The sequence below is a fragment of the Dioscorea cayenensis genome, chromosome 2 (genome assembly GCF_009730915.1).
Source record: "Dioscorea cayenensis subsp. rotundata cultivar TDr96_F1 chromosome 2, TDr96_F1_v2_PseudoChromosome.rev07_lg8_w22 25.fasta, whole genome shotgun sequence".
Classification (NCBI taxonomy): domain Eukaryota; kingdom Viridiplantae; phylum Streptophyta; class Magnoliopsida; order Dioscoreales; family Dioscoreaceae; genus Dioscorea; species Dioscorea cayenensis.
This window is the reverse complement of record NC_052472.1, coordinates 11,784,258-11,798,394: the sequence shown is the minus strand read 5'-3', so window position 1 is coordinate 11,798,394 and position 14,137 is coordinate 11,784,258. Positions and strand designations below refer to the sequence as shown.

The 14,137-nt window shown below is 38.5% G+C and overlaps 1 protein-coding gene across 6 annotated transcripts in view; it reads right to left on the bottom strand.

Annotated features, from left to right (window-relative positions):
* Positions 1 to 14,137, bottom strand: part of LOC120270469 (protein GRIP) — a 61,132-nt gene that overhangs the window by 481 nt on the left and 46,514 nt on the right. For 3 of the 6 annotated variants that reach the window (XM_039277492.1, XM_039277510.1, XM_039277532.1), the window contains 9 exons: positions 8,250 to 8,383; positions 8,068 to 8,165; positions 7,879 to 7,998; positions 6,936 to 6,963; positions 6,808 to 6,866; positions 6,281 to 6,352; positions 6,168 to 6,215; positions 5,893 to 5,998; positions 5,686 to 5,744 (listed from right to left, as the gene is read on the bottom strand). In XM_039277492.1, coding sequence (XP_039133426.1) covers positions 5,686 to 5,744; positions 5,893 to 5,998; positions 6,168 to 6,215; positions 6,281 to 6,352; positions 6,808 to 6,866; positions 6,936 to 6,963; positions 7,879 to 7,998; positions 8,068 to 8,165; positions 8,250 to 8,383 — 724 coding nt within the window. Of the gene's footprint in view, positions 1 to 4,660; positions 4,900 to 5,685; positions 5,745 to 5,892; positions 5,999 to 6,167; positions 6,216 to 6,280; positions 6,353 to 6,807; positions 6,867 to 6,935; positions 6,964 to 7,878; positions 7,999 to 8,067; positions 8,166 to 8,249; positions 8,384 to 14,137 lie in introns of those variants that run through there. The other 3 variants (XM_039277524.1, XM_039277501.1, XM_039277516.1) reach the window with 3 other exon arrangements.

The window sequence follows — 14,137 nt, the reverse complement described above, 5'->3', positions numbered from 1 at the left end:
TTCAGCATATAAGCTCTAGCTCCCCAATCGTCAAATTGAAATTATTAAATAATGAGTACAAAGTTTGTTTGGTTCTTATTAAAGGATGACAAAGGTCACATGAATTGCCCAAGTGTCTAGGTGTATGAATTCTAAAGTTCTAGTCTACATTGAAATTAAACAAGGGGTCTAAATGCACTCTCTGACCACAATGTTTATTTTTATCCATGTATTTTCAAAATGGTCAAGATAGTACCATGTGTGCAGTAGAAATTGTGCATTTTTCTCCATGTTGACAAACATAATTACTGAAATAAAAGAGTCATTTTAATAATAATTCCTTTGTTGATATGGCATTTCTTTGCTTATGGTTGATGTGGTGACATTTTTTGCCACATCAGCTACCACCTGGTATGATTACTTTTATTTTGCAGGTGATGTGTTGCAAGTCAACAGCAACATACAACCCAGTTGGACAAAGAAAAATCTGCTCAAGTAGTTCCTTTTGACCAGGTCTACAAGAGATTTACTTGTGAGAAAAAGAGGATAGAAATGTAAATAAGTTATTTTAAATTTGAATAAATAACAGATGTTCCATCTGAATCTATTTCTTTTTTAGTTAAGATTCTATAGCTTCTTATTAGGAAGTTGCCAGGGAATTATATTAGGGCCGTAATGAGAGGTCTGTTTAAAGCTTTCTAAGTTGGAAATAAAGAAAGGAGAATCCTGCCTTCTTAATTTTTTTATGGCAGTGATCGAAGGATTCTCTCTAATAAGCCCCGACTTCCTAACGCACCAAAATAGATCAAAAAGGAAAGAAACCCTTAAAACACAGCCACTCTAATATTGTTTTGCAGGGTCTTATAGCCAGAAATTGGTCTCAGGCATCTAACAATCTGGTATCAGAATCGATAAATATGAGAGAACAACCTGCCTTATGACAGCAATTAGAAGCTTTTATGACTATGTACTAGGAGGATCAAGCTAGGGTCAGGGCAATTAAGGAACGAGAAAGGGGTGCACGTGAGGCCAGGCAAGATGTTGTAACAGCTCAATTGGAACTACTTTTCTGTGAGTTAGCTCCATCTCATGGAGAAGGCAAAATTCATCCCAATCACAAAGTCAATGACTGGATCTGTAAATCAAGAAGGGGGAAATTTAGTTCCTAAGTTCTCAAAACTTGATTCTCCTCTATTTAATGGCTCTTTTGATCCCTTGAATCTGTAATTTGTGATTTGGCCCTCCTATTTGCAACAACAAACTGAGAGAACTGTCAAAACTTCGATAAACTGGTACTGTTGATGAACACCAAAGGTGGTTTGAGCAACTAGTAGCCTGCACCAGTGCTTTGTCTTCGGAGCAGGAAGGTGAAATTTTCAGCAGTGGCTTAAAGGAAGCCATTGCTGTAGAAGTAAAGCTAAAGATCCGCAAGACCTTACTAGTATATTGAGTTTGGCCAGACTATGTGAAAGGAGGGGCATTTCACAGAAAGCTGATGGAATTGCTGGTTACAGTCGCTAATGGAGAAAAGTTACCTTGTCTAGACATGCCATCTGTTGCCCATACAATTAGGGACTTAGTTTTTCTGCTTGAATTAATATATATTACCTCTTTATAGATATGGTGTAGTTTTGGGAGTTTATTGGCTTAGAATACTCAACCCTATTTTTTTTGGGATTTTATAGTTATGAAGATGAGGTTTCAATAGTAGAATCAAGAAGTAGAGTTGAATGGCATTAAGGATTCCTTCACCAACAAAACTGCTTCCTTATCCACTCCTTTAGAATTGGATAAGGAGATGGAACTCCAAGGAGACCTTAATGAGTTCCAATTGATCTTTCGCTTACCATAAGGCCTGTATACCCAACTAGAAATAGTGACCATCGTATGACTCTAAACCTAGGAGGGTCAAATAGAAAGACCACACAAAATGATGCTCAAATAGGGGATTATTTGGCCTAGTTAGTTTCTCTCTTCTCCAGTTCTATTAGTCAAGAAGGTTAATAATTCATGGAGATTGTGTTGGCTACCAAGCATTGAATTCCAATACGGTGAAGTACAAATTTCCTATGCCAGTATTTGATGAATTATTGGAGGAATTACATGGAATTTGCTACCGCTCAAAGCTAGACCTGCATTCTGGGTATCATCATATCAAATGAGGGAGATGGATGTAGAACAGATGGTTTTTCGCACTCATCATGGCCACTTCAAATTCTATGACATTCCTTTTGGTCTCTCCAACTCCCTATCCTCATTTCAGGCTCTCATGAATTGTGTTTAACAGTACCTGAGGAAGTCTGCAATGGTGTTCTTCAACGGCATTTTAATCCATAGTTGAACGTGGGCAGAACATATTTAGTACCTTTGAATTGGTTTCTCGCGAGTGGAACAACACTCTTTATATGTAAAATAGTTTAAATGCTTGTTTGGGCAAGACCCAAATTTCATATTTGGGACATTTAATTTCCATATAAGGAGTTGTAGCTGATCCATAGAATACGGCAGCCATGAACCAATGGCTGAAAACCAGGTACCATTCATACTTCATGGGGATTTCTATTGCTCACGGGCTATTACAAGAAGTTTGTTCGAGATTATGGAACCATTATAGCTTCTTTCACTACCATTGTGAAGAAAAATTATTTTTCCTAGAATCCAGAGTCCTCACAAGTTTTTGAAGATTTAAAGCTTGCAGTTACAACCACCCCTGTGTTGGCTCTTTTTAACTTCAACAAGGGTTATATAGTCAACTGTGATGCTTCTGATTCAGGCATTGAGACTGTTGTCCAACAAGAATGTCGTCCAATTGCATTTTTCATCCATCCCTTTTCTGCATGACATCAACTCTTGCCCCCTTGAGAAAAAAGTTGTTGGTTTAGTCAAGGCAGTTTATCATTAGAGGTCATACATTTGGGGTCAGAATTTTTAATTAAAGGTGATCACTATAGCCTCAAATTTCTGTTTTAGTAGTAAACTATTATATCCATGCAACTACATCGCATTAGCAAGCTAATGGGTTTTGATTTTTCAGTGGAACACTGAGCATGAAAATAGAATGTTGTAGCAGATTTCCCTCTCACACTAGCAAGAGGATGTGGGTACATTATCTGCAATTTCCATGCCACAATTAACTTTCCCTAATGCTGTTAAAATAGAGATATCCTGTACACCTCATTTAGATGGACTTATTTTCTTTAAAAATCGAGATTTATTCTAGGTTCTTCGTTTCCTCAAGCTATTATTTCTGCTATTCATTCTCAGTGCCATGAGGGGTATCAAAAACCCCTCCATCGCATAGCTGCTGATTTTTATTGGTCTGGCATGAAACTCCAAGTCCAAAATATGGTGGGAACCTGTGCGATTTGTATGAAGAACAAGTCAGATTATCTGCAACTTACTGGTCTCTTACAACCTCTTTCATTCCTATATAAATCTGGCCAGATTTTCTTTATGGACTTCGTTGATGACTTTCCTTCTTCACATGGCAAAACAATGTTACTCATGGTGGTGGATCAATTTTCCAAAGATGCTCACTTCCTTCTACTATCTCATTCACACATAACAATCTATAGCTTGCCTCTTTTATAATCAAATTTTCAAAATTACGTGGCCCGTCGGAATCCATCGTGGGTGATCAGGATGTTATTTTCACCAGCTCATTTTGGACAGAATTATTTCGGTTGAGTGGCTCTAAACTCTCTTCAGTTTAGCCTACCATGCCCAAACAAATGGTTACACAGAAGCACTGTTAAGCGTGCCACAGAAATGTATCTCAGATATTCCACTTGCGACCATCCTTGACATTGGCTTAATTGGGTTGTGCATGGGTGGAACACTACTACACTACTATAATACCAGCTTCCACACATTTTTAAAAGCCACATCTTTTGAGGTAGTGTATGGCCGTCTGCCGCCAAAATTATTGTTAAATTACAAACAAAACAACAACTATTAATAGATTTAGGAAACCACTTATTGCAATTTCAACATGTGATGAAGCCAAATTAGGATTCCCATTACTGGAACATTCAATTTGAAGTTGGCGCTATGATGCTTCACAAGCTACAACTTTACTGACAACCCTCTTAGGCTTCACAAGCTATTTCCCCATTTTTATGGTCCATTTGTAGTTGTTGCGAAAATTAGATAGGTTGCTAATTGCCTCACCCTTCCTCCTAAAGCCAAAATTCATCTGCTTTTCCCAAGTTTCTTGTTTGAAGAAATTTTTGGGTCCATCACCATGATCCTAACCTTACCAATAGTCTATAAGGTGTTGTCCAGCCTACACCAAAAACAGTCTTGGATTCTCAACTTTCCGTAGGCACCCAACAAATTTCTGTACATTGGAAGGGTCTCTCACTTACTGGTGTTTCTTGGGAACCGTTTCAAATATTCTTCAATGTTCATCCCTCTTTCATCCTTAACGTTAAGCATGTTCTTGATAGGAGAGTAATGTTGGAAGTCAACATCAACATTCATCCCGGCTGCAGAAAGTGAAATTTGCTCAAGTAGAATTTTGATCAGGTCTACAAGGGATTTACTCATGGGAAAAAGAGGAAGATTCGAAAAGTAGATAAATTATTTTAAATATGGATAAATAACAAATATTCCATGTGTTTCTATTTCTATTCGATTCAAAGTCTTGTTTGAAGAAATTTTTGGGTCCATCACCATGATCCTAACCTTACCAATAGTCTATAAAGGTGTTGTCCAGCCTACACCGAAAACAGTCTTGGATTCTCAACTTTCCATAGGCACCCAACAAATTTCTGTACATTGGAAGGGTCTCTCACTTACTGGCGTTTCTTGGGAACCGTTTCAAATATTCTCCAATGTTCATCCCTCTTTCATCCTCAACGTTAAGCATGTTCTTGATAGGAGAGTAATGTTGGAAGTCACCATCAACATTCATCCCGGCTGCAGAAAGTGAAATTTGCTCAAGTAGAATTTTGATCAGGCCTACAAGGGATTTACTCATGGGAAAAAGAGGAAGATTCGAAAAGTAGATAAATTATTTTAAATATGAATAAATAACAAATATTCCATGTGTTTCTATATCTATTCGATTCTAAGTCTTTTTTCAGGAGGTTGACAGGGAGTTTAAAGCGTTCTAAGCTGGAAATAAAGAGAGCAGAATTCTACCTTCTTAATTTCTTTCTACCAGAGATTGAAGGGTTCTCTCTAATGAGCCCTTGCTTCCTAACTTACCAAAATAAGTCATAAAGGAAGAAAATTCCATAAACACAACCACTCTCACATTGTTTTGCAGGGTCTCATAATCAGAAATCCCCTCACATGATGGTATGGCTACCTGCCACATCATCAGCCCTATGATGTTTTCATTCTTTTAAGAAGTATTGCAGTGATCAATGATGACTCCATGAGGCACACAATGGCCAACAAAATTTCTAATAAAAAAATTAAAAACAAGATAACAAATAGACATGGCATGAAAATTTACTTAATCCAACCACATAAACAACCACATTTGGAGTAAATTTCACATAAGAAAAAAGTAATTAAAATAACGCATGTGCTTCAAAACTACGCTGACTCAACAACACAAAATAATAAGAAATTTCAACCGTACACAGGGATCCATTGATCATTTTGAAAATCCATTGCCAAAACAAAACCAACATTATGGCCACATATAGTGCATTTAAACGTAAGTAAAAGAGCATGAGTATTTGTAAACTTTACCTCCTCTGGGCTGAATTGTAACAATGTTCCAACCACAGGAAGTAATGCCTCCACTTCACCTGAGAAAAGCAAGAAAAGCAGTGGAAAGAATAAATTGCTGCTTTAATATAAAAATTAAGAAAGATAAAGGAAACAATATTAAGAAAATAATACTAAAATGGGATGCATCGAACACCAATAACAAGTGGTTCACTTTTTCTGTATTACCAGTTTCAAGCAATTTCAATATCACATTTTTAAGATATGTCATGTCTACTCCTTCACGTTTTTGTGATCTTTCCATGTTCCTGAGCTCAGACTTCAACATTGCTTCCTACAAATGAAAAAGAAACACAGTTGAACAATAATGGCTTCTAAGTTATATTTTTCATAGCCTTCAAGTGAATAATGTGAAGAAATGGAAAGCAAAACATTAATTAATATAATAAATTAGTGGTTTAAAATAGAGTGATGCTTCCATTTAGATATATGCTGATACACACCTGTTGACTATGAAGGCGATTTTCCTGTTCAAGCTCCTCAATCTCCTCCTGGAAGGCCAGATGTTAGTACCAGGAAAAAACGAAAATTCAAAGCTAAGAAAGAGGAAATTTACTTGAAGAGCCAAAATGTGTCTTTGTGACTGAGCAAGTTCTTCCTCTCTCTGAGCTTGTTGCCTAGCTAACAGCTGGGATAAAAAAATTATAACCATAAATTGTCAAGATTCAAGAATCCAATGTTTTGGAAGTAAAATGGTTGATTATGGAATGCATCATTGGCGATCATGCTCCAGAGACGTATTTCATTCGTAGTGTGAAAAATTGGAAGGCCAAGTTGCAGAAAAGGAAAAAGGGTGATGTCTCCAGGCAAGTGAGATTTACATCACAAAATACACTCATTATCTTTATTCTCATTTATGGGTAATATAAAACTTATGTGAACTTTCATCATTGTGCATACTTTTAAAATTGATTAACTACCCACATTGACACTGCAGTTTATGTCAGGCTTCATATCTCCATCCTAAAGCCCATATGTCGGCACATATTGCCAAATTAACTAAAAACCAGCATAATCCATTGAACACTCACAATGAATCAAATACATGTTCATTACACCAGTTAAACATGAGACCAAATATACCAGAATTTGTTGTTCTGCAGCTGCTACACTTGCAACATGAGAATCCTGCCTCTCTGAAACTAAAAGAAAGGAGGAAAACCAATTTCAGGTTGACAAGGACAAAAGCAGATTTCAAAATATTGTCATACCTGGGTTTTGGTTATCTATGTGGTCAACCTGAAGATTGCAATACCAAGCATCTATTAGCTTATTTAGCAGGAAAAAAAACCATGTAAAAAAGTAAGAAACTTAACTCTTTTAACTTGAAAATAGATACTTGAATCAGGCTGTTTCTACAGTTCAAATAAAGGCAAGATATTTTTCTTTTTCATTTTGAATGTTGGAATTAGATCTGGATGCAACTATGATGACAATGCAGAAGATAAGCATACCGCCTAGGTTTGCAAAGGTAAACTAGATGTTTCTCAAGGCTAAGTCAGTAAAATATGAAAAGAAATACAAAAGGAGGAATTTTATTAAGAAAATTGCCTACAGATGAATGTCATCGAGTAGCCCATAAGAGCAGAGGAGGTGATATTCTGTATAGAAATATCTCACACCCATGGGTGAGTTGTTTAAGATCAGAATGAGAGCAAATGATGAAATGATGTTAAACAACTTCGACCAAAAGTTTTGAACTGAAAACCACATAAGATTTTCCATTGTCACACCTCTAATGTAGCACTCAAAAGTCTTATTCAGAAACATATCTATGGTAAAGATGATAGCCATGAAACCAGAAAGCTGTACAGAAGATGGGAGAGACAAGCATGAGTCCTAACAGCAGAAAGTGCCTATCTACAGGTTCTGCATCCCTAGGTTCCGACAAAGGAAATAGTGTTGGAAAGATGAGCTTGATGTAGGACCTAACACCAAGTGCGGTAGGGAGGTAAGCCTTTGATCAAAACTGAATAATAAGGTTTTTTTTTAAATATTTATTTAAATTGAATTATTCTCCAAAGAAAATAATATAAAGTATAACATCAACAAAACTGATCTACAAGTCAACAGAAAACGCAATAATTAGCAATGATCATATAAAAAAAGGCACATAATTATAAAAGCAAAGTGCAAAGGGAAATATTAACATACAAATGGTTTTGACTCCAAAAAGCGCCGAAGATACTTATTGTCTTCTAAGAGTTTCACAACCTCTGCTTCTTTCTCTTCAAGTGCTCTATCAGCAACATCACGAAAGGTATCATGCTCTTCCTACAAAATAAGAAACATTAAACAAGAAGAGATAAGTCAACCAAGGTTTGAGAATAAAACACAAGATGCCTTCAGCTTTCTGTATTGTTGCTTAAGCTCTTCGAAGGCCTTTTCTATATCATCTATAGAGCATTTGATGTTTTGAGCCTCCAATGCAGCATATTTAACTGCAAAATTAGTTTTTCAAACGAATTATAAGTTAGAATAATATCATGAAAATGCTAAGAAGCATTCGTTGTAGCAAAAATTACATTTCCAACTTTCTTCAATGCTCTCCAAATTCTTCTGCCACAATTCCTTCTCTGACAAGAAACGAGCACTGGAGGTATCAAGTTTCTTAGCCATGTCCCTCATCTGTTTCTGGACATCATTAAGAGCTGCATCTCTGGAAAATCAATTGAATATAGTTGTTATTGTTTCAAAAGGCAAAGGTTGTAATTAAGATGCATTAAAAATCTATAAGAAGGCAAAGCCCTGAAGTGCAAAATCAAATACGATAAGTAGTGCGCTCACTGAAGTCAGTCCGAAACCCACTTCAAGACATCAGACTTCAAAAAACAAAATAAAATAAACATGATAGAATAAAAATACAAAATGCTCCTCGACCTATCCTTTCCTTCTCTTATTCACATCTGTAGTTCCACTTGTTAAAGCCCATTACTATATAGCCCATTTAGTTTTGTGCATATATATACTTGTACACATTATGACATGATTAATATGATCTTCCTCTCTTCATTCTCTCCATATTCTAACATGGTATCAAAGAGGGTTGAGAAACTTTAATTCCGGTCATCTCCGCTAGTCATCATCATCTTCTCCGGTTTTCTCCGTCGGCCTCCGTCAAATGGTCGGCCTTTTCCTTCCTCAAAGTCACCGGCCTCCCTCAAGTCGCCGGCCTCTTTCTCTTTCCTCAAGTTGCCGGCCTCCCTCAAGTTGCCGGCCTTCTTCCCCCCTCAAGTCGCCGCCGGCCTTCTCCTTTCTCACGTCGCCGGCCTTCTTGGAATATTATTCAAGGATCTAATACAAACACAACGAGACACCTACATGAGACACCTGCATGGAGACAAGCACAAAAAGCCAAGCATAGTGACGGCGCACAGTGACATGCATAGTGCCAACACACAGTGGAGGTGCACACTGACGTGCACAATGCCGACACACAGTGACGGCGCATAGTGGCGTGCACAGTGACATGCAACAATAATGGTGCACAATGATATGCAGCAGTAAAATAAAAAAAAATATGCCGATCCTAATTTAGTCCTCTAATTCGATAATTGGCAATGGTACTCTTCCTCATATGGATATCAGACTTAATGGTCAAAATTGTCGAGTGGGCATTTTCGGTACACATGCTTTTGCGATCAGTTGGTCTAGCATCTAATCTAATTGATGATCCTCTTGATGAGGCGACTACTGCTGCGACTGCTGTTAAGGCTTAGAGGGTTGCCGATGATCGTGTCATGGCTATCTTGTGCATGAGTACTGATGTTTCCATTATGATGAGCCTTGTCGATCATTTATCAACAAAAAAAAATTTAAGCACTATCTACACACCAGTGAGGCACTCCGATTCTCCCTACTACAAAACCTGCATAGTCTTCAACAACAGGATCTATCAGTGGAAGAATTCTACACAATATTCACTCGTGTATCTGGTCAATTGGATACTATGGTGCCGAAGGGATGCTTCGGTTGCAAGAATTGTGCCGCAAAAGAAAAACATGAGCAACAGAACCTCATGTTTCAGTTTGTGATGCACCTCAGCTCTTAGTTTGAGCCACTACGCTTTCAGCTTCTTGGATATACTCCTCTTCCTACCTTTGCTTAAGCACTTGCCGCCTTGATTGCTGAGGAGACACGTCTTCGTGCTCTTGCTACTATTTCAGTGATCTCACACTGTTTTGGCGGTTTCTCATCGGCCTGTATTGATCAAGGGTTCTTCTTTTGTAGATGCTATCGTTTGCACCCATTGCAAGAAGACAGGTCATCATGCTTAGAATTGCTTCAAGTTACATCCTAAGCAGCTTGCTGAGTTTCGGATCAGGCGCTCCTCTGGATCTCGTCGCAGAGTTACTACTGGCACTTCTTCTTGTCTTGATCCTCCCGTCCGTACATTTGGATCTGCTGCCTCAATGTCAGCATCAGGTACTACTACTTCCTCTTGGGTCTTAGACTCAGGGCCTTCTTTTCACATGACCTCCGATGGTTCTCAGCTTTCATCCTGCAGACCTGCTCCTGATGGTACGTATATTCAGACCACTGATGGAAGTTCTTGTTCTGTCTCACATCAAGGGATTCTTTTTATCTCTCGATTTACTGTTCCTGATGTGTCCCTCGTTCCTCAGTTGTCTATGAATCTTATGTCTGTTAGTCAACTCACTGACTTTCACTGTTTTGTTGGGTTTGATGATTCTTCTTGCTATGTGCAAGACCATCGGACAGAAGCTGTGATTGGTATTAGCCATCGCCGTAGTGTTCTCACGGACTCTACGTTTTAGATAGTCTTTCTCTTCCTGTTCCTTCCACTATGACTACGCTCTCCACTGATCTTGCTTCTATGATCCATGTTCAGGGATCTGCTTTTCCTACTTCTTTGCTACCTTTCCACAGTGGCATCATCGCCTGGGTCATTTATGTGGCTCACGTTCGTCTTAGTTCATTAGGATGTCTTGGGTCGTGTGTCTATTGATGTTGGTTTTCATTGTTAGGGTTGTAAGTTTGGCAAGCGAGTACAACTCCCATATTCTGCAAGAATCTCTAAGTCTAGTCGTCTTTTGATTAGGGTTCATTCTGATGTTTGGGGTCCTGTGCTTTTTACTTCTAAAGGTGGTCACAAGCATTATGTCATTTTCATTGATGATTACTCTAGATATACCTGGGTCTACTTCATGAAACATCGATCTCATTTGTTATCTATCTATCAGTTGTTTGCTAGCATGGTTCACATTCAATTTTCTACTGCCATTCGTATTTTTTGTTCTGATTCTGGGGAAGAGTATCCGTCTACTGTTTTTCGTCAATTTCTCTCATTTCAGGGTACTCGTCCTTAACTTTCTTGTCTTGGTGCTCATTAGTAGAATAGGATCGCTGAACATAAGCATCGTCACATGATTGAGACTGCTCGGACTCTCCTGATTTCATTTTTTGTTCCTGCTCATTTCTGGGCTGAGGCCGTTTCCATAGCAGTTTATGATCATCTTTGGGTCTTTGGTTGTGTCTGTTATGTCTTACTTGCACCTCGTGAACGTACCAAGTTAACAGCTCAATCAATTGAGTGTTTTTCTTGGGTATAGTCTTGAACATAAGAGTGATCGCTGCTATGACACTTCTGCTTGTCGCATTTGCATGTCTCGTGATGTCACTTTTGACGAGAGTCGTCCTAATTACTACTCTTTAGCTACTCAACCTCCCTCTTCCTCTTTTTCCACAGAGTCTAATTCGTTTCTTCGACTTTCTCCTTTGGAATTGGTTCCTACTATAGAGTCTCCTATTGTTCCTTCTTCATCTCTTACTCCACCTCCAGCTCCAGCTCCATCTTCTGCTATACCTTCACCTTCAGCTCCTGACACCTTTCCTTTTCACTATCGTCGTCGGCCTAAAGTTCATCATGATCCTCAGGCCCCCATTCCTGTTCCTTTCGATGCTTCGGCTAATACCATTGATGCAACGTCTGATGGTCTATTACCTGCCCAACGTCTCGGTATGACCTTCGTGATCGTAGTACTATTTTTGCACCTGACAGATATAATTTTCCTACTGCTAGTGTTGTATATGAGCCCATCACTTATTGCGAGGTGGCCAGTATCCCTAAGTGGCAGTTGGCTATGCCTGAGGAGCTTTCAGCATTGAAAAAGACAGGCATTTGGGATCTTGTTCCTCTACCTAGCGCATGCCATTCCAATTACATGCAAGTGGGTGTACAAGGTCAAGACAAAGCTTGATGGTTTAGTGGAACGCTATAAAGCTCACCTCGTGGTTCGTGGTTTTCAGTAGGCACATGGTCATGATTATGATGAGACTTTTGCTCCTGTGGCTCATCTGACTACAGTTCGTACTCAAATTGTTGTTGCTACTGTTCGCTCTTGGACTATCTCTCATATGGATAATGCTTTTCTTCACGGTGATTTACATGAGGAGGTATATATGCATCCACCCCCTAGCATTGAGACATATGAAGGTTATGTTTGTCACCTTCATCGTGCTCTCTATGGTCTCAAGCAAGCTCTACGTGCTTGGCTAGAGCGATTTAGTTCTGTAGTGCGTGCAGCTGGTTTCTTGCCCAGCGATCAGGATCCTGCATTATTCATCCATACCTCCCAGTGTGGTCGCACCTTGCTTGTCGCTCTATGTTGATGATATGTTGATTACTGGTGATGATATGGAGTATATTGCTTTTGTGAAGCAACGCCTCAGCCAGCAGTTTATGATGTTTGATTTAGGACCTCTCAGCTATTTTCTGGGGATTGAGGTGACTTCTATAGATGATGGTTACTATCTTTGTTAGCATCGATATATTCAGGTTCCCATTGATTTATGCTCTGGCCTTACTGATTCACGGACTGCCGCCACACCTATGGAGCTTTATGTTCAGCTTCAACCCACGGATGACACACCACTAGAGGATCCCTCTTGTTATCGTCATATTGTGGGCAGTCTCGTCTATCTTACCGTTACAAGGCCAGATATTGCTCATGCTGTTCATGTGCTGAGCCAGTTCGTTAGTACTCCTACTTCAGTTCACTATGGCCATTTACTTCGTGTGTTACGTTATCTAAGGAGGACAGCATCACGAAGTCTGTTTTATGCCCATTCCAGTCTGCTTCAGCTTCATGCTTACTCGGATTCCACCTGGGCGAGTGACCCTGTTGACTGTCGGCCCATCAATGGTTATTGCATATTTCTTAGCACTTCTCTTCTTGCATGGAAGTCCAAGAAACAGACTGCGGTGTCACATTCTAGCACTGAGGCAGAACTTCGGGCACTTGCTACTACCACATCTGAAATTGTATGGTTTCATTGGTTGTTGGCTGAATTTGGTGTCTCATGTGATATTCTTACTCTTTTTCTCTGTGACAACATTGGTGCTATAAAGATTGCCAATGACCTCGTGAAGCATGAATTAACTAAGCATATTGGTGTTGATGCATTTTTCACACGTTCACATTGTCAACAGTTCGACCATTGCTCTTTAGTATGTGCCATCTGAGTCTCAAGTTGCCGATTTCTTCACCAAGGCCCAAACTCGTGAACAACATCGATTCCATTTTCTCAAACTCTATGTCTTAGATCATCCTGATCAACCTTGAGTTTGAAGTGGGTGTTAAAGCCCATTGTTATATAGCCTATTTACTTTTGTGTCTATATATACTTGTATACATTATGACATGAATGATATAATCTTCCTCTCTTCATTATTCTCTCCATATTCTAACACCACTTAAAGCACATCCCAAAGTATTTCAAGCAACCCTAGCAATTTTCTACACAGAAAAAGCTTAAGTCATACTTATCTGAAATATATAAAGATTTTATACATAAATTTTAGCCAAAAGACTAGTCCATATTCCAATAACTTAAGAGTACCAATAACTTAAAGAGTAAGAAAACCTATACGGAATATAATAGCGCATATGATACTTTTTCACTCAAAAGACAACTTATTTCCCCCTTTTGTTATTCCTAAAGTCAAGTTATGATTTCATAAACATGGGGAAACATTAGGGGCTAAGGTGATCTTCTCCAATTAATTGAGTTTAGTTCCAACAAAATAATGCAAGGGATTGTTTTTAATTTTACATATAGTGGAAGATTTTACAAGTTCTAATACAATTATAAAATAAACTTATAAGTTATGTGAATATGCAGAAGACTTTAGGGGTGTATATGAACCCCTTAATATTTATTGAAAGTGATAAGTAAAGGACATCGATGCTTTAGCCATAATCGTAATAAAGGAAAATAGAGAATTAAGTTATCAATAAAATATTCACGAACTATAATTGTGGGTTATGCTGTCAACATCTCTTCACTAAGTAGGTTAACTAGGAAAGTTAAGGGTGCGCTTGATCCATGACAAAAATGAGGGATAACACAACACAACTTTTTTTTTTGTACTTAGTTTGATTTGTAAATG